The 19,618-nt window shown below is 37.8% G+C and overlaps 3 protein-coding genes across 3 annotated transcripts; 1 reads left to right on the forward strand and 2 right to left on the reverse strand.

Annotated features, from left to right (window-relative positions):
* Window positions 1–1,200: 1,200 nt before the first annotated feature.
* LOC135639396 (leucine-rich repeat extensin-like protein 4) lies at window positions 1,201–2,815 on the reverse strand. The gene has a single exon (XM_065153133.1). It carries the CDS (start codon window positions 2,702–2,704, stop codon window positions 1,451–1,453), a length of 1,254 nt encoding a protein of 417 aa, XP_065009205.1. The 5' UTR covers window positions 2,705–2,815; the 3' UTR covers window positions 1,201–1,450.
* Window positions 2,816–4,093: 1,278 nt separating this feature from the next.
* Window positions 4,094–11,730, reverse strand: LOC135640369 (uracil phosphoribosyltransferase-like). The gene is made up of 11 exons (XM_065154727.1): window positions 11,448–11,730; window positions 11,281–11,359; window positions 10,538–10,596; window positions 8,832–8,909; window positions 8,607–8,688; window positions 7,189–7,237; window positions 6,108–6,169; window positions 4,801–4,868; window positions 4,655–4,710; window positions 4,538–4,585; window positions 4,094–4,455 (listed from the first exon to the last, which is right to left on the reverse strand). The coding sequence occupies exons 1-11, from the start codon at window positions 11,481–11,483 to the stop codon at window positions 4,404–4,406; spliced, it is 669 nt and encodes a 222-aa protein (XP_065010799.1). The 5' UTR covers window positions 11,484–11,730; the 3' UTR covers window positions 4,094–4,403.
* A 1,475-nt stretch (window positions 11,731–13,205) lies between these two features.
* On the forward strand, window positions 13,206–17,354 carry LOC103986994 (very-long-chain aldehyde decarbonylase GL1-11-like). The gene is made up of 7 exons (XM_009405164.3): window positions 13,206–13,271; window positions 14,122–14,259; window positions 15,345–15,490; window positions 15,746–15,865; window positions 15,931–16,143; window positions 16,223–16,303; window positions 17,106–17,354. The coding sequence occupies exons 1-7, from the start codon at window positions 13,242–13,244 to the stop codon at window positions 17,170–17,172; spliced, it is 795 nt and encodes a 264-aa protein (XP_009403439.2). The 5' UTR covers window positions 13,206–13,241; the 3' UTR covers window positions 17,173–17,354.
* The last annotated feature ends 2,264 nt before the right edge of the window (window positions 17,355–19,618 follow it).

The following is a 19,618-nucleotide window of genomic DNA, read 5'->3' on the forward strand; positions in this document are numbered from 1 at the left end:
TGAGAAAAATACTAGATTATTTTATTGGGATCTACAGATCATGAGAGAAAAAATATAAAAATATATTTTAAAATTTTATGTGAGAGGATATAAAAAATTATAATTAAATTATGTAAACTCAAGAGTCGTAATTGATTTCATATGATAAAGAATCTGATTTTTACTATTGATATAATCAATGAGTGTGTTATGCCGATTTTTTAGTATACTTTTTTTGACTCTATGGTATGTTCTTTGTTTATCAATATATAAAATTTCTCTTTTGATTTTGAAAGTCTTTTAATCATACGAACTTGGATATTAGCTATTCGTTAGATGAAGTTTTGAACTCTCAATATTTAGTAAGTAAGGTTTCATGTCCTCAATATGATATAGCACTATCACATCAAAATTTTAGGTGCAAAAAAATTATTAATTAAGATCTAAAATCTTCCACGTCGGTAAGTGGATATAGTTTTTTATTGCTAAACTAATATCTTGTGTTTTTTTTTGTGATTTTTATTGTGCACTTGTAAATCCAAAATGTTATTATTGCAATGTGGTGTGATATTTTTATATTTCATTAGGACTTAACATGCATAATTAATGGCATGATTTACTTAGGCAATGGGGAATGTCTTGTTTTTATAATCTACAAATGGTATGACAAGTGTATGCCTTCTTTCTTCATTGTCTTTAAAGTGTAAACACCTGCACTTTGAAATGTCTATACGAAGGAGATGATGTTTGATCTTAACTATTTGAAGGTCAAGTATTTTCTCAGTCATCTGAATCTTCTTCTCTTCCGATCACATCAACTTGACTGACCATATGGTGAGAGAGAAGTATCCGATCATGCCTATTCTTCTCGGTACTGACGGTATCAGATGGCTCTTTGTTCTCTACAGCTTACAGGGAACAAGAAAGTGTTACTGAAACATGGATTTGTGCCTTTGCCTGTGCAGTATGGTTCCTCATTGCAAGATGTTATGATCATATATAGAACAGATGTATAGAATTATTAGCTGAAGGATTGAATTCTACTAATCTTTTATGCCTCTCTGTGTTAACTCTCAGATCATGTTTTGTCTAGGCTTTGCCATCAATGGGAATAGAATTCATAGGCCATTCTCAGATCTTGAGAATGAAGCAGTTGCAGCTTCGATCAGTGGTGACAGGAGATAGATGCTCCCTTGGTCATCCTCAATAGACAAAGAACTCTTGCATAGCAACGATCATGGTGAAGAATGTTATATCAGTGAGAATAGTCATCTCTTGGAGCTACAGACTTGGCAGTGCCAGCTTTACCATGGCATGAAATGACATGTTGAACAGAAGAACAACTCCAAAGCCAACTCAACATCACAAATTACGCAAGAACATGTTCTTCTGGTGGTGCATTTAAGAGAGCATAAGCCAGTGAATGCATACAGCCTGTTTACTACCCAGTGCAGCGTTATCCTGACAGAGGTCATGGCAATGACGGCAATGAGGTGGACAAGGTGAATGAAACGCCAGCCACACCACCTCCCTGACCCATGGCGGCAGCGCAAGCCACAGCCTGCGTTGATGGTATCCTGAGGCAGCTGAGATCCACTCCAGGTAGCCCTGTGCACTCCGGTGGAGGCCTCTGCATGTCCCTCCCAGCCACACAGTTCCCGGAGAAATCAAACCCCACATTCCTGAAGGACAGCTTGTCACAGTCCTGGCTGAACCCAGAGAAGAAGTTGAAGGATAGAGAAAGGTTGAGCAGGCTCTTCAGGTCGCAGACCAGGTCTGGGAGCTCCCCTGAGAGCTGGTTGTGTGCTACGTTGAGGACCTCGATGTCGGATAGGCATGACAATGAGCTCGGAACACGGCCTGTGAGTGAATTGAAGCTCAAGTCCAGGACTTCAATGTCGTTGAGCAAACCTACCCCCTGCGGGATGCAACCTGTGAGCTTGTTGTTGAGGAAGAGGACCTCCCTAATGCCGGAGCCCGTGTAGCCGAAGTTGGCCGGAATGGAGCCGGAGAACTTGTTGCTGGCCAGGGTGATCACAGAGGCCGAGGAGGCCCAGAGGTTCATGGGGATCTGGCCTTCGAACTGGTTGTTGTTGAGGAAGATGGCATCCAAGTCCCTCTCGAAGAGCTCATCGGGAAGTTCACCGGAGAAGCTGTTGAACCTGAGGTCAAGGTAGACGAGGTTGGGGATGAGGAGTGTGGAGGTGGGGAAGGGGCCGGAGAACTGGTTGCTGCTGAGGTCCAGCTCGGTCAGGTACTGCAGCTCTCTGAAGGAGTCTGGGACTGCACCTGAGAACCTGTTGCTGTTCAGGTGGAGGAAGGATAGGTGGATGAGCAAAGAGAGCTCCTTCACCAGTGAGCCCTTGAGGTTGGCACGGTTGAGGTCTATGCCTGAGACCACAGAGGACGAGGAGGAGCTGTCCTCTGGTGGCTCTGAGCAGAAGACACCTTTGTATGAGCACACATTAGGGCCAACCCAGGAGGCCAGAATTCCATTAGGATCCTCTGTCATGGCAGACTTCCAAGCTTGAAGAGCTGGGTACTCACTGCTGGAGGCGGCACCTGAGGGATCGGATGGTGGTGCTTGGGCGGTGGCAGTGGTGATGCTGGTGCCTCTTCCATTGATCCAGACACCAACGCCACCACCGATGCCAACAAAAGCTGAGGTTGTCAGGGATGAGAACTGGAACAAGGAAAGAATGAGATACCACCACGCTGTTCGCATCTTAGCAGAACAGAGCAAGGAGTGGAGATTACAGAGCTTTCGGAGGTTCTGAGATCTGGTGACCAGTGTGCTGCTGGTTGATGAACTCTCAGCAGCCTTATGTTCGTTTCCTCTACATATGGAGGAGTGTCTTTTGTCCAACACATGTCATCATCTCATTTGCAGTGCTAAATATTTTAGCATTCCTCAAGGTTGGTTCAAAGGGATTGAAGTGCAAGGAAGCAGCATTTATGATGTTGGCTGGGATTTGGTGGAGAGTGTCATCCGCTTGAAGCATACAGTACAAATCATGCCCTATCTGATCTGTAACCTATTCAGTCTTTGTAAATTGTGGAAGGATTAATCATGAGAGTAGCAGATATGAAGCATTTTAACGAGTTCCATTAACTATAAAGGTCTTTAGTTGCTATATGAGATAGTCGACCCTCTCTGTCAATCATTGATTTGATTACTGAACATACATACTGGTGTAATCCTCTCGAAGCTGACACTTGAGCTTTTATTTTCGATCATGTAGATTAGAGTATGAACAATAATTATTGATGGAGCATGTGGATGCAAGTGAACTGACTCATGCTGCCCACTGTATGTATGCATGGGAACTGGACTGGACTGGTCCACCTATGTTGTGGGGGTGGTAAGATATGTGGTGCTTCTCGGTGATTGGCATAAATTTAGTAAAAAGTAAAAAGTAAAAGAGAGAGAGAGAGAGAGAGAATAAAATGTATAGTCAAAGTAAGAAGAAAAAATTTCGTTATTTCATTTTTTTGAATGATTTTAAAGAAATACTTTGTATGATTTGAAAGAAATGATTATTGTTTACATGTCACACTTGGTGGTTGGAAAGAACACATATCCATTTATTTTCACTTTGTGCTTTGAAGTAAAAGGCCTTGTTTGATAGTGATCTTTCGAGGCCGAATGTACACGAAACCCTGCCGCAATGTTTAATAGGCTTTCTTAGGGGGGAATTATTCTAGCAGTTATGATGATTAACTCAATGTCATTTATTGGATCTCTCTGGAACTCGATCTTTTGTTTGAGGTCAATGACTGGTGCAATTATCTTGGATACTGGTCCTTGGGGGGTCTCACTCAAGAAGGATCCAAAACTTTCTCGTGGTGGTATGCGAACACTGTCGTTGTCAATAGCTGTAACGCTACTGTTCTCATTTCCCCATCTTCCTCAAGAGAACTATTTGCGTGAGTTTTAATGCAATTGCCACTGGATGACAGCCTGTGCATTTGCTCGAGATAGTTTCAAGGAATCCTTAGCTTGTTGTCATGGTGGATCCAAGTCGGGCATCCTCATATCTTTTCAGCACTAACCAAAAAATAAAGTTCCATTATGGATCACATTAAGGCCTTTTGCTCATCTTTACGGAATCCATTACTCTTTAAGCGATGCACAATCATAAAATTTAATTATGTGCCTTCTCAGTCAAAAACCTAGAGGATGACAAAACTAACAAAAGTTCAGACTACTCAAGTCATAAACAGCACTTCCAATTGTCTTTTGGACATCACACCACATAAACAAAACTAACAAAGGAGTTTTGTTTTTCACTCAAAACTGTTGTAGCAAGTGCCCTTGTTATGATCCCTACTTCAGAATGTAATCAAATGCTAAGAAATTGAAGTTGTCGGAGCAGTACGCTCTAAATTTGTTGCATACCTCCTCAGTGCTGAAAGTGCTACATTTAAGTGCCGAAGCTGCGGTCACCAGCATCTCCCAGTCCTGGGACTATGAACCTGGTGATGGAAAAAATACATCAAACAATATAAGCCACATGCATTTAAGGCTTTGCATACTTCCGTGGATAGAAGAATATACCCTTTCTCGTTTAGAATTGGATCTACAATTCCTGTATACACATGAAGCCTGAAAACAACCAGCACTAATTAGGTAAATGACTAATCCGTAATTATACAATTATGGAAGTTGAGTTACCCCGGAAACTTCTGGCTAAGCTTCCGAAGGGCTGGAGGGGCAGCAATAGCAGAAATCTGACAGATTATATATAAAAAACAAACGAGTCACGAGCGTTGTATCACGTGGGGGTTGGACTAGAAAGAGGCTGAACTTTGTAGACTTACAACTTTTATTTGTTTGTCCTCTGCTCCACGGTCCTTCAACAAGTCAACAGCTGCAATTACTGTACCACCTGAAAGAGCTCAAAAACAGGGTGATAAGCCATAATTCATGTTATATTACATGGTAAATAAAAATGCTAGTCAAAGGAACACAGATTGGAACCAAGGGACATGCTATTATCGCTAATATTATTTCCATGACTACTATGACCTCTATGACCACCACCATACTATTTATCACTAATACCCCTTTCCCGCCACCATATGGTTAACAACTTCATCATCTGCTAGGACAACAGCCACTTGGACTGCAAGTTGCTCTTCCTCCTCCAAACAGAAATTGGAGCGCCAACACCGGCTCCCACAGCCTGCATTGTCAGGAACACTTTTCAGAACCCAAAAGTTCACCTCTTCCTATTTTTTGTTTCATCTCTGAAATTTTTGGGCATTTTCCTTGGCAGATATGCCAGGCATTTGGACACATCCCTTAATGTCTGTAACATATTTGTTTACGATGTCATGTGCATCCTTACTACCAGTGCATAAATTTCTACCTGAAGGTTGTGATGCCCTATACTGGTTCATTACATGTTTGCATGTTTGTTGGAACCTCGAACAAATTTGATTCTAAAATGAATTATTGAAATACCAAGTCTACAATCATCAGCCTAATGTGCAAGAGTGTATGTATTCATCATAAAATAAAGGATATATGCTACCATGTGGCTCAACCTCATATCCCCTTCTTATAAACCTCAAGCAAAGCCAATTCTGACCCAAGTCAGCTCTCCCAACTTTCACAAGGTCCCAAATAGGGGCTGACATATTCTGCTTCAGCCTTTTACAATTTGGGGTTGCCTAAAACATATTGATTCAGACTTTCACTGAGGGTGCATGTAACTCATCCCTAGTTGGATAGGAGTGGAGAATTCCTTTTCAAAATTCAACTGGTTAATTAGGGAAGGAGAGGGCTAACTGAGCCACCTTATTCAGGTCTAGTGGTAAAGATCTAGATTCTCTATATCTCATTATTTCAGAACATCTTAGTCATTATTCTTTTATAACTAATTTAGAAAGCCTATAGTCTTGTTTTGAGTCTCTTTGAGCAAAAAAGATTCAAATTTGATTAGGAGTTAAATTTTAAGAGTTCAAGGGGTCTCTTTTGGTATAATTTTGATACAGGCTTATACTTAATATTAGATATTAGTTTGGAAAAAAAGGGGAGAATATGAATGGAACTTAGTTCCAACAAGCCTAGAGATAGTTTTCAACCAGTATAGTGAAAAGTACACCATTAAAAAGAAAGATACCAGTTGCAAGCATAGGATCAATAAGAAGTATTTGAGACCCCTCCTGAAACTTGTCAGGTAATCTGCATTTAACAACCAAAAAAAGGAAAAACAGTAATTCATTACATGGTTATCTCATGTATATCAACTAACATGCTCATGATCACATGAAACACAGCAGGAAAGATCAAGCAGATTGTTGAACAGAATATAAAAGGTAAAAGAGCACAGCACTTTTCGTGGAGAAATGAAAGAGAAGAGACATCTTTTCCATTTTCGTATAACTACTATTTGACAAGATATGAAAATCATATTACATAAGCTTAATATTTCATGGGAACACTAACTCATTACTTTCACTACAAATTTTTGAACCGAAGAACTACCATTTATCAGTACATCACTTTATCTGATCTTTAAATCACACCAATTGCAGTTAAATTCATAAAGTCCCGATTGAAAAACAATTAATTTTCCATTCATTTCCTGAGGCATGCATAATTAATTAATAAAAGAATACTAAATAGTAGTGGAAAACTAAGAATGCAAGATTACCATAGGAAGCAATGTGGAGGTTAAGGGCTCAAAACCAGCAGCACAAGGTATTGCTCCACATAAATTAATGGAAAACTATTACACCCTTTAGATTTTTAGAGAACCATTAATAAGAATGTTATGCAATAGAGATGCGGGTTCATAGTGAGGAACTATTCGCAAAAGTTAAACTATAACCTAGAGATGCACACATAAATTTTTTAAGATCTGAATAGAGATATACCACATGATAAAATATCAAAATTCATTTATCAAGTGATATTCAAAAGTTCAAAATTTCCACATATTGTCTTTGCATGAAGAACATTCACCAAATGGCCAGTTGTCAAAGACTCAAAAGTTACATAAATCACAATTAATAATGCAGATAACAAAAACTAAACATTTGTACATCAAAGACTGATGAGCGAAACCTGTAGAGACAGAAAGCAACTACAAGCAAGTTAAAATATAATATTTGATCCAAACAGCAACGACAATTTCAGAAAAGAAGAGAAAACACTGTAAACCTTATGTTAAAAAAAAGACAAGGAATAGTAGCTCTTACTTGTTGAGGTACAAGGATGGCTCTAGAGTCATCTCATCCCTACGCATGCCTTCATTTGAAAGAAGAATATGGCAACATCATTCAGGAGAACATATCATGCAACTATAAACAGTTAAAAGTTCTAAAGCTTGGTTTCAAGTTCTGTGGATTTTAAACCAGCTATGTGATAATAGCATCATAATTTGTGGTTAACAATCTGGTTTGGTAACAGATAATTTCTGCCTTTTGAACTAAAAGACAACTCCTGCACCTCACTAATCAACAACAAATACAGAGAACAAGGATTTGAATATCATACCATACCACCGGTCCACCAGCGGACCGACATGTAGACCACCCGCTACCGGGCAATATCAAGTATTTGGCCGGTGATACGGGGCTGTATCGAGTGGTAATGATTGAAATTTTTATCGTTACCGATCTGCACCGGCCAGTACCAGTTGATTTTGACCGTTACCGAATGGTAACATTGTTCTAATGGTCAATTTGACCGTTGGAGGCCTCCTCAAGGGTTTTTTAACCCTTTTCACCCCTCCAATTATGGATAATCTTACGGCCAATAACAGTACGATAATAGTTGATCATACTTCTCCGAGCAACAGTATGATACGGAGCAATAGATCAATATCGAAAGTAGATACCAATCATAGTGACAATCCATCACCATATTGATGTACCAATGACATACGGTGTGTCAATACACTATGTCGTGGGATCAATTTCAGGATTGAGTTCGACAAACATATCATATTGATATGCAGATACATAGGATCGAGAAACCCGATCCACCACCCGTGGATGCCCATCGTTTGTTTTGATGATAGAATGAGATAAATCTACACATGTGATTACTTAATTCATTTGAATCTTAAAATTTAAGTTGTATACAAAATAATAACAATTCAAATAATTTTTTCGTAGATAATTCAATATTAACAGAAGAATGATCCGGAACGGACTGAATTGCGAACCTTGTACAAAGCTACTCCTTAAAGCTTAAAAAAGATATGTGGCATTATTCTTATCTAATTTACATTAGTTTTGCTAAAATTATACTAAATGTATATTTAAGTCTAACTTAAAAATCTTATCCTAACTTTTTTTTTCTTCAATTTTTAGGTATTTTAGAAGAATTTTATGCCTATTTTAGGTGTATTGCTCAGTACATCATACCATACCATACCGAGCAAAGCTCGATACACTGGTACCGTATGATATTTAGAACCTTGACAAAAAAGACTAGTAATTTGAACACTCCAAGATATCTCTTAGATTGAAGGCTTCCAAATGTCAACAATGGTCGATCTGCATATCTAATTCATTTATAATTAGGTTCTTGGATGTTGAATACCAACAGCATTTAGTCATTGTAAAAACCCTATTATAAATATAGTGATGCTTAATGTATTTGTTCTCACCCAGGTGGTATGTTCTCGTTGCAGGCAAAACTGATGAAGCATGCTCTGCTAGAGCAAGACCAGCCCTCAAGATGGGAACTATCTGTCAAGTGAAAAACCATCAGTAAGTTAATGTGCAATGAAATACTACAAATCAAGGTAATTCTATGTAAATAAGGCAGGATACAACAAGACTACTATGTCTAATGAATCATCTATACACTGAAAACACAAACTACCCCTGACCATTATGGGCTCATGTGGATCAACAAATTCAACAGTAGCAACACCCATTGGAGTCCGAATCTCTCCATTGGCTACAGGCTGCAAGGAAAATAAACTGCCATATGATTGGGGAAAAAAAGGAAAGTGTACAGAATATATCAAGAGTTTTAGCTGAGGATAACATTATTCTTTGATGACATAAAAGATTTAGAAATTTAGAAATGAAGCACACCAATACATACATGTTACCTACTAAATATCTGAATATACTTTTCTTTAACAACACATATAATTTCTTTTAAAGTTCTTGTATCTGTTCAACAGCATTGGAAATTGTGATGTGCTCTTCTAACTTGATTATGATCTGAACCTGTTAATGGGGTCAAATGTTGTTCAGGGATATATTCTAGAGTTGGTGCTGTGTGGTTTTGGCTGTGGATTGCTGGTGTCCACTCAAATGGAAAAGTGTGATGTTTCATTTCCAGTTCTAGGTCTTGTCAAGGGGAACCATTGGCCATAATCACAGCCAGTAAGAGATATTTTTTGATATAGACATTAATCACGTTAACCAACTTTGCCATTATGCCTTATTCCTTGATTGGTGTCATTTGAAGATATACCTATCTGGACTTAGTCATGGGGCTGACTGATGGTGTCCACTCAAATAGAAAAGTGTGATATTTTATTTCCTGTTCTAGGCTTTGTCACAGGGCAACTGGTGGCCATAGTCACAGGTCACCTAGAGATACTTTTGCCGTACTATTAATTAGTAACTGGTGGCTATAGTCACAGGTCAGTATGAGATTGCTATACCCCATTAGTTTGCACCGAAAGCTTGAGGCTTGTTTGAAAGGACATAGGATAGGTAGCTAAAAAAAATTATCACAGTAGTCTATATGATAGGATCTTCAACCGGTAACACCTGTTCCACCCAAAAGAAAATTCATAGGTACATGGTCTACTCCTTCACTGTAAAAGCAACTACATATTATGTTTCACCTTGAAAATAAATAAAGTTTATGAACCCAAAAAAATCTTAATAAGCTTTATTCACAATATTTGATGCAAATGCCTTCATGTTTGATTATTTCATTGAAGTGCCAAATGCATTTGAAAGACAAATAGATAAATACATTGACTATAATGTAAAATAAATTGTTTACAATCATCCTTACTTGCTAACTGTCAATTATGATGTTGCAGTGAGGTTTGATAGGAATAATTCCACAAACTACAAAGTTAGAACATGGTTGTTGGAGATGTATGTTCCTTGCAATGTGTTTTCATCATCAGTTATATTTCATTGTTTGTAGTTTGCAAAAGTTAATTTTATTAAATTGAGTATGAGATATGTCCTCTGTTTTTTCTGTCCAATCTTGTAGATTTTTGTTTTTCTAGATATCACCTTATCACCTGCTGCTTATTATGGATACTCAACTGTCAACTTATACAAAGCCAGATAACTTATTTATCATATGATTAACAACTACTTGTGACATATAGCTAATGAAATGTGATACGCGTACATATGCTTGAAGTGTTTGTTGCATGATTAAGTCCCAACAGTGACACATAGCTTTACTGATGGATGTCTACTACCTTAGCAAATCTCAGTCCTTCATGAAAACAGTTTTTTCAACAAAAACAAAACCAACTGAGACTTGCCAACGATGAACAGTAAATATGTTTAAAACATGGGACATAAGATAAATGAAACTTTGACTCACCAACCAATCTCTAGAAGCTTCATAGATGAGTAATCTCCCAAGTTCTGCCATGGCATTCTCTGGCAACAAGAATAAGAAAGATGAAATTAGTGATTACCACATTAACCTCTTAAAGTACCAAAAGCAGAGGATATGAGACAACAGAAAGAGAACATGCATCACTATTTCTGCAGCCATACATGCATATGCGATCATACAATGGATTTAAAGACAATGTTCGTCCATAAATTGTGCCTGCAGAAAGACAATGGCCCAGTGCATGAGTCTCCCACCAACGTGGGGTACGAGGAAGGTAATGTACACAGCCTTACCCCTCATAAGAAAAGAGAGTTTCCATGACTCCAACCCGGGTCACCTCGGTAATGTGAAGCAATCTTTTTGTGATGCCAAGGCTTGCCCTCTTGTGTGTTTATACACGAAATTCAAATATTTCAAGGCTTCACATTTTTCAATCTAATCAACCATCTTCAACGTCAACAAAAGCCAACTCAGCATATTGACACCCAAATCATTAGAACAGAAAGAATTCATCATCCATATCATCTAAACAAGATGACCACCAATGCCATATAAATTTTGAGAAATGACTATCATATGTTCAGCGAATGGTATAAGTGAAGAAACAATCTTCAAATCAATCGACTACGCACATAAATAACGTATTCCAAGTCCATCAACAGAAATGATAGAGCAGTAAAATTCGTCCAGACCAAATATAATTCCATGGGGCGAGAACTACTCACTAAATGTGGCGCAGGGAGTCTGCTCGTTCCTGAGGATGGATATCCAGTGTTTGATCAACGGGTGCGACGGGACGCAGACCTATTGCCCAGTAGATATCAGAACAAGGATCAAGGGAACGAACATCACACTCTAAAACAGAGGGGCAAAGGAGGGCAAGAAATCCTACCATCGTCGTCCCGTTGGCGACCGGCTCCTCCTCCATCGCGGTGCCTGCTCTCGAGGAGAAGCAGCCGCAGACCCCCGATCGAGATTTAGGGAGGAAGGGATTTGGAGGGCTAGGGTTTTAGATGGCGCGGCGTTTGGGGAGGAGAGGAATCGAGTAGCGGAGTCCTCACGCTTGCAGCCATCAAATGCGGCAAATACTTGTATATATCGGGGAGGAGAGGAGTCAACTAGCGGAGTCCTCAGGCTTGCAACGGGAGCAGAGGAATCAAGTAGCGGAGTCCTCACCCTTGCCGCCTTCAAATGCGGTATATATATATATATATATATATATATATATATATACAATGAATTTGAAGTATCAACTAAGATGGGTCGGATTTATATCATTCAAACGGGTATGTTATCTTATTGGATCTAGCTTCGGAGATGGATCCAAACATGTTCCATCATAATCTAATAAAATATAATTTATACTTAATTTGACATCTCAATGAATTTTTTTACGATTGGTAATAAAGTAGAACAAGAAATTTTATTTTCATTCAAAAATGATAAATTTATCCTGAAAATAAAAAAAATAGTTAAAATAAATTAAATAATATGATTATATTTTATGGATATTAACCAAAATGATTGAGATTAATGGTATAAAAACTATCAAAAAATATTTTATTATTACTAGTATGAAAAGTTTGACATGTGTCGTTGCATAATTATTATATCTCGTCATGATTATCTTGACACCTTAAATTAAAACACCCAATCAACAAAATAAGTTTGGGCCATCGTCTGTAACATTTGACACTTATATTTTAGACGACTCCTCAAGTTCGAGTAATACCTAACAACTTCGAGATAACTCCTACAAAATAACTTCTTGTTAAGATATTGACGACTACTTTAATTATGTATAGAAAAGGATATTAAGTAAGTTAGCTCGAGGGATTCTTCTATTTTGGAAATAGGATTCTCTCGACTCTTTCAACTTCAAACTTGACCTAATTTTGTACGTCATTCAATTAAACTCACTCTCTTCTCCTCATTGATTTTACGATCAACAATTAGAGGCCTCTTTGTTTATGTGTTGGGTGTCTTTCGACCTTCATCGCTTAACCCATGATTTTTTTTTTTTATTCAAGTGATTATATGACATGGAGCTCATTGATCGGACGATGAAGATTAGTATCAAAATGATGATATCGGATAAGTAGAAATTGAATCACTTTAGATCTGGTAATGTAGCCAAAGCAAAGTAGATCTTTCATTGATAGCTGTCAACAATAATAAAGTTAGTTTCTCAACCAAAATGAGTCAAAGTAATATTAATAATTACTAAAAATAATAAAATGAAATTTCTTATCATGTTTGATCAACATTTTCCTATAGGAGATTGAGGAATAGGATTTTTAGATTAATTTTGTCGAGATAAATAGACAATATTATTATCTTTCTAAAATAGGGTAGTGATCACACAATCATTCGCTGAAACGGCGAGGAGAATGTAGTGATGCGTCCCCCCTTGGACGAGTACGCTCTCGTCGGCCTCAGATTTCGACCCACTCTCGGCCCCCACAGGCATCAAGTGGTCCCATTTGTAGATGCTGCGGCGGTCCCGCCTCGACTCTCCAATCATCGCGCTGGTAGTTCCGATTGTAAGACCCACAAGTGTGCACGAATTTTCTATTTTCTTCGGGAATGCATCGAAACGCCACCACGACCGGCGTCAGACTGTCCCATATATGGGTGGAACCGACCGAGTTTTCCTCCTCCACCTTCCCTCGCTCGTCCCCGATCGATGGCGTCTCCTCTGGAATCCTGTTGGCTGGTACTCTCTCTCTCTCTCTTTCTCTCTCTGCTTCTTTCCATTGTTGTGCTTCGGACCCGTTGAGGAATGGAAATCGACGGATTCGATCCTGACTTACCACGCGGAGTTCTTTAGGTAGTGCGTCGTGGTTCCTTCGTGTAACAAACACTATTCGATCGGAAGTGCTTGAGCGGCGAGTGACATTCCGATCGAGACACCGCCGAGTCGAATGGTGATCACACTCGCACGAGGGTTGATTCTTGCGCAGCGTGGATGGTTGAGGAACCATCAAGTTTTCCTTTTTCCCGTTTATACCCCTTCTTGCTTCTGGTTCGGGAGTTGCAAGCTTCCACCTGCTTTATGCTTTCGAGTTCTCGTTGTTCAGATTACGATCACCTTTAGTTTTCCTTGTGGAGTCAAGCAGGATATGGTTTGTCTGTCGCGGAAAGGTTTCCCTGATTGAAGCTTATGTGGGACTTTTGGTTTTTCCAAGATTTTCCTTATGAGGTGTTGATAGGGAGTTCAAACTTCAAATGTTATTGGCATAGTATTTATTGGCTCGCTTTACAATCCATTATTGGGAAATTGAGAATGGGACAGTTCGAGGGATGAGAATTCTTGATTGGTTACTACGACCAGCATGATTGACATTAGACTTCGTGGTAGTGAGCAAGTTACAGTGTCATCCTTCGTACATTGGCTGCCTAGTTTGTAAGAACATAGGTGCGGCCTTTGTGATTCAAAGACATTTTTTTTTTTTTCACTCTAGGCATTAATAACAATCAAGAACCTTTGGCTTGTTTCGTGTGCCTAATTTACTGCATTTTAACTTTGATGATTTGTACCTTACTATGTTTGTCATTCTATGCAGTATCTTATTACTCATTTCAGTGAGTTCCAATTGGCAACTATCGGCAGTTTTTTAATTCATGAAAGTGTGTTTTTCTTGTCTGGATTCCCATCCATATTCTTGGAGAGATCAGGGTTCTTCAGCAAATACAAAATTCAGGTTTGGTCAGCCTAGATTGCAGAGATTTACTTTTTTTTCTAAATTTTCTAATATTGACAGCCATTGCTTCCTATCTTTGTCCTTTATTTCTGAGAGGCACTATTTTCTACTGTAAAATTCAAAAATTGGACAAGAAAGCAGTAGGATCATGCTCAATTTTTCCATGCAATATGAAAATGGAAATTGCTGTTAACTTGGTATTATTTTTTCTGTTTTCTTGTATTTATCTGTTTCATTAAGTTCATTGTTTATATTTCTGTTTTAAAGGGCAAAACATTATTACAATTCCAAGATTCACTCACTCATTCATTCTTTTTTTCTTTTTCAATTTGATTGTAGCCATGGAATAGCAGTAGATGGGCTTAGAACCATTATTGACTATTAACACATCACTTTGTGCTAATTGCTTCAGTATTAAAGAATGTGGATTGCAAGGAACTATTACCTTCTCTTTGTTTGTCATCTATTTAATTTATGGCTTCCATGTTTATTCACTAAACTATTCTTATTTAAATTTCCGTGAACAGATTATTCACTTATTTGTTTCTGTGTTTGACTTGTCCTAGCGACCTATGGTCATCAACATGTGAAGAAGAAGTGTTTGCATATTGTTTGATTGGCTGTACCGTAAAATCTTCAGTCTTTGCCTTTTTTTCTTTATTGTTTTACTATAGAACTTTCTTAAGTTGTGCCTCTTTACTTTATTGATTGTACTATAAAACTTTCTTAACATGTGCCACTTGTGGTTTCATGTTACAAGGAGATATTGTGCTTATGCAATTGTATCCACCTAAAAGACAATTTTCTATGATAAGCACGCTCGGAATCTTAATTGCTCTATTTAGGATGTCTTCCATCTCATATTACTCTTTGCAAGCCATTTACACTATTATGTATAACCTTCAAACGCATGAATTCACTTTTTTCTCAATTGTGTTTAGCTTACAAGTAACATCCACATTCAGCATCAAGCAATTACTCAACTTATTTCTTGGTTAAGGATGACTTTCTTTCCCTTGAGTAGTAGTCATTTCCTTATTGCTTGAATGCTACATCTTAAAGAGACGTGTATATTACTTTTGCAGAAAAAGAGCAACACTGCAGAAGCACACAAGAAATGTGTTTTGCGTCTAATCATGTACCATGTCTGTGTCAACTTACCAGTTATGCTCATCTCTTATCCTGCGTTCAGATACATGGGTCTGAGAAGCAGTCTTCCATTGCCAAATTGGTAATTTGCTTCTTGCTTTGTAGAATGCTTTGGAAAATGAATTGTATGTTAGAGCCACACTGTATTTTAGCTTAATGCGTTTATATAAGCTTTTGATGCTCTGACAAGACCATCAAAGAATGAAAAATGGGATCTAAAAAATGCTGATGCAAACTGAACCTTGAATTGATGGGGGGGTATGACATATAGTTTGGCTAGATTACAATTTCTTAGCTGATATTTTTGTTTTTTTTTTTCTTCTTATTTTCCTTATAGGACTGTCATCGTCTCTCAAATACTTTTTTACTTCATCTTGGAGGATTTTGTGTTTTACTGGGGGCACAGGATACTGCATACCAAATGGCTATACAAGCATGTTCACAGTATCCATCATGAGTAAGTGGAATGACCTCTGTCAATATCCATTCATGAGTTTTCTCTTACCATTGTTCCATATGCAGATATGCTACACCATTTGGACTGACTTCTGAGTATGCCCATCCTGCTGAAATCTTATTCCTCGGCTTTGCCACAATTGTGGGTCCAGCTCTAACCGGCCCTCACCTATTTACACTGTGGTTATGGATGGCATTGAGAGTCTTGGAGACGGTTGAGGCTCACAGTGGATACCATTTCCCATGGAGCCCATCAAACTTCTTCCCTTTATATGGAGGGTGAGTTACATTGTATTAAGTGTGCTTGATCCTTCTGTATTACATGAGTTAATTTATTGACACCCGATCGCTTTTGCAGTTCTGAATTCCATGACTACCATCATCGTATTCTTTTCACCAAGTCAGGGAATTATTCATCAACTTTTGTTTACATGGACTGGTTAGTAATAATAGCTTTTTCCTGCATACATACATGTTCAATTATATAGTTACAGAGGCAAACTGGTCAAGCTGAATTATCACTCAATTAAAGCAAATGAGTCCATGGAGTACCTGTCTCCAAGTCCTTCTATCCATAGAACAAGGATTTCTGGTGATATTTACGTAGAACTACTAGCTCATTCATTTTCCTCTCGAACAGAACTTTGTTTCGCACAAAATCCATTAATTAGAAGATTAATAATTCAAGCACAACAACCGTGATATTTCATTACTTTGTTAATTACTGGATTTGACTATTCTCAGTAAGATGAGATCTAAAAGCTCCCCAACATAAAATGCAAATAACTAACTCATGTTTGTGAACTTTTTATTCTGCCTATGATGGCATCTGCCTACCTGTATTATCATATAGACCTGCAAAGGAGGACTTGATAATCCTGATTCCTTTATGTTAGAAAATGCCAAGCACTGAAATACCACTAGTTGGAGTATTTATAGACATGTCTAAGATGCTAGCAGTAAGGTGTTTGTTTTTTATTTCTTTTGTTGATAAACTAAACCTTCTGGGAAATCAGAGAAGGATGCTCTTGGCTTGTTGTTCGTGTTATGCTCTGAGAAAATGGCTACAAGATACTTGTTATCAGAACAAACACCATTTAAGTTGTTCCTCTCCTTTCAGATATTGTAATTCACTTGAATTGGGGCATTGGGACATATTTGAACATGCCTTTCCAATAGTATCACATCTTTGATATCGGAATCAACCATCCTTATCCATATTTTTCTTTGTTATTTGTCAGGTTGTTCGGCACTGATAAAGGTTATCGAAAGCTGAAGGTCGAGGAGATAGAAGGAAAGGATTACTAAGCTAAGTTTTCGGCATATATTACTTCCGATAAGCATATCTGATGGAATCATCTGAGATGTGGTGTGCACTAATCATGTTTGGTTTTCAGAGATGATTTTTAAAAGTGTAACAAGTGTTGTAAAACCTCACTAAAGACCATATATGTTAGTCTTATGCACATTCTCCAGTTAAAAGGGATACAAGTTTCTAATGGGTATACCTTCTTTGATCACTGGATTTCAGTGATCAAAGAATTCAAATGTAGTTTGAATTCCGTTCATTTTGATTCAACATGTAATAAGAAAAGATCAATTGAAGATTGGTTGCCAAGTTTTTCTCTTTTGGTGATCTTAATCAATTATTATAAGATCCATATTGAATGATCTGAAGCTGTAGGTTGGAACCTCACATTCTTTCTGAGTACCATTTGGAGACAATAGGTATTCAAAACTCACATTCATATTCTGTCTGCACTGTGATCATTTTTTATCTGAACAATAGATTTTCGATATGTTTGCCCGTAAAATTGTGTGCTTCTGTGGATGATACAGATGTACACACAGATGTGGTGCAGAGCAACCTTGAAGCAGTGTGACAAGGGTTAATCACAAAGACTTGCTCTTCCATGTAAGTTTGATCTCATGTCTGCAAAATGCATCTAGTAAGACTTAGTATAGGAGAATCTGATTGAAAGATTCTTGTTATGATGTGCATATCTATAAGAGTCGAAATGTATCTCAATCTTATAAGTTGAGACAACTCTAATGTACTAGAATAATCAGTCGAGTTAAAACAAGCTTATAAGTTGGCCTGCAGATAGTCTCAAAATGCACTAAGAATTTGAGATCATTAAATGAATAATCAGGAGTTTTAAGGTCTAACCACTCTCCGCATATATATTGCATAAAGAATCATATAACTTGAGACCAACTCTATGTACTAGCAAGTAGAATGGGTTTGAGTGGTTTGCACTTGCAGCCCATATGCGGCTGCTTATAGTAATGGTTTGGCTTATTTTGTTTTGCTTAATTCATTACAGTATTTTATCATGGTGAGATTGTGAATTTTTTTTGTTTACTTGAATTGTTTGTTCGCTCAGATACCAAAGACTCCATGTAGTATTTACACGAAGTCGTGGTAGAACTCACGTCTAGGATTACGTTGCTCATGAGGGTTTTTAATGCGAGATGGAACAACACTCGCATTGCTCTACCATAAAACATGAGGGCATCGAAGCAACATTGATATAAAGGTGAGCTCGAGAATTTTTTGTTCACATGGAATAATACTTCCGAACTACGAGACTCGATTCTAAATAAACTAAAGTTGCAATAGTAATCATGTATATGAATGAGGATATAAAACTTTGGTGGTGAACACATTGAGCATTGATTGGATTCATAAGTTTGCACATAAAACCTATGAGAACTTACTAACATGCTTAACACCCGGTGAGTAATCATTTGCAAACTTACAATTGTTTGTTTGTCTTCTAAAGTCTTTATTTTCTCCTTCATCTCTTTTGCATATCAAGTGTTTGTTGAATTACTTATAAAGATATCCTCTTTATGAGACATCAAGACTTTGTCTATCACTTATTTTCGAAACTAATCGATTTACTCTTTTATTGGTCATTTAAGACTTAAGCGAGGTTACAACTAGATTGACCATTTATGAACAAATAACACAATAAGTAATTCCAAGTAAGTCCATGAGAAGTCCTCCATACAAAAAATATTCATTTGGTTTTGGAAACTTGTCTTTTGAATTCGGTCTTTTATGAGAACTTATTTTTTTGCTCAACTGAGTCTCAACTGAGTCGATAAGTGTTTCTGTAAGTACAATTGTCCTTACTAAATCAATAACATTCTTTTGATATAATTTCTGTTGTGCCCATTGCTTCAAATAATCGACGAAGCTAAATGATTGTCATTTTCGAATATGTTTTATATATTTGGTCTAAAGTAAATTTGGTTAGGTACGAGGGAAATTAATGAGATACAAATATAAAATAATTCACCCACAATTATGAAAGCATATAAGAAGTTTTCACCGTGTTATTGCACCAATTGCGTTAAGAAAAGACTAAGCAATCGATATCATTACTCGGCTTTTAATGGATGTTTGATCTAAATATTTGATTCATATTTTGGGCCACTAATAAATTTGGGTTTAAATGACTTGAAGAAATATTATCACTCTTCCCTTGCGATTTAGCAGCAAGTGCTTTCTTTCTTTTGTTCTTCAAACGTTTGTGGCATCGGAAATCGTGCACTCGCACTGTGAGTTGTGTGGAAAGACTGGAAGACGGTGGCATGGATGTCACGGTCTGAATTGGCATGGCAGATGCCGATGATCCGACGAGGAGTGACGTGAATGAAATGAATGCCTCGGAACTCTGTCTATGTCGCCTTGCGTCACCCTTACCATCGCTTTCCCGAACCTGCACAGGAGAGAGAGAGAGAG

This window comes from Musa acuminata, chromosome BXJ3-6, assembly GCF_036884655.1.
Source record: "Musa acuminata AAA Group cultivar baxijiao chromosome BXJ3-6, Cavendish_Baxijiao_AAA, whole genome shotgun sequence".
NCBI classification, from domain to species: Eukaryota; Viridiplantae; Streptophyta; class Magnoliopsida; order Zingiberales; family Musaceae; genus Musa; species Musa acuminata.

Coding starts and splice junctions, on each gene's coding strand:
- LOC103986994 (XM_009405164.3), top strand. CDS start 13,242: ATGGCGTCTCCTCTGGAATCCTGTTGGCTG. Junction 15,866..15,930: donor GTTCACAGTATCCATCATGA/GTAAGTGGAATG, acceptor TTCCATATGCAG/ATATGCTACACCATTTGGAC. Junction 16,304..17,105: donor ACTTTTGTTTACATGGACTG/GTTAGTAATAAT, acceptor GTTATTTGTCAG/GTTGTTCGGCACTGATAAAG.
- LOC135640369 (XM_065154727.1), bottom strand. CDS start 11,483: ATGGAGGAGGAGCCGGTCGCCAACGGGACGACGATG. Junction 10,597..11,280: donor GACTCCCTGCGCCACATTTA/GTGAGTAGTTCT, acceptor TCTTGTTGCCAG/AGAATGCCATGGCAGAACTT. Junction 8,910..10,537: donor AAGCTTCTAGAGATTGGTTG/GTGAGTCAAAGT, acceptor TTTTCCTTGCAG/CCTGTAGCCAATGGAGAGAT.
- LOC135639396 (XM_065153133.1), bottom strand. CDS start 2,704: ATGCGAACAGCGTGGTGGTATCTCATTCTTTCCTTGTTCCAGTTCTCA.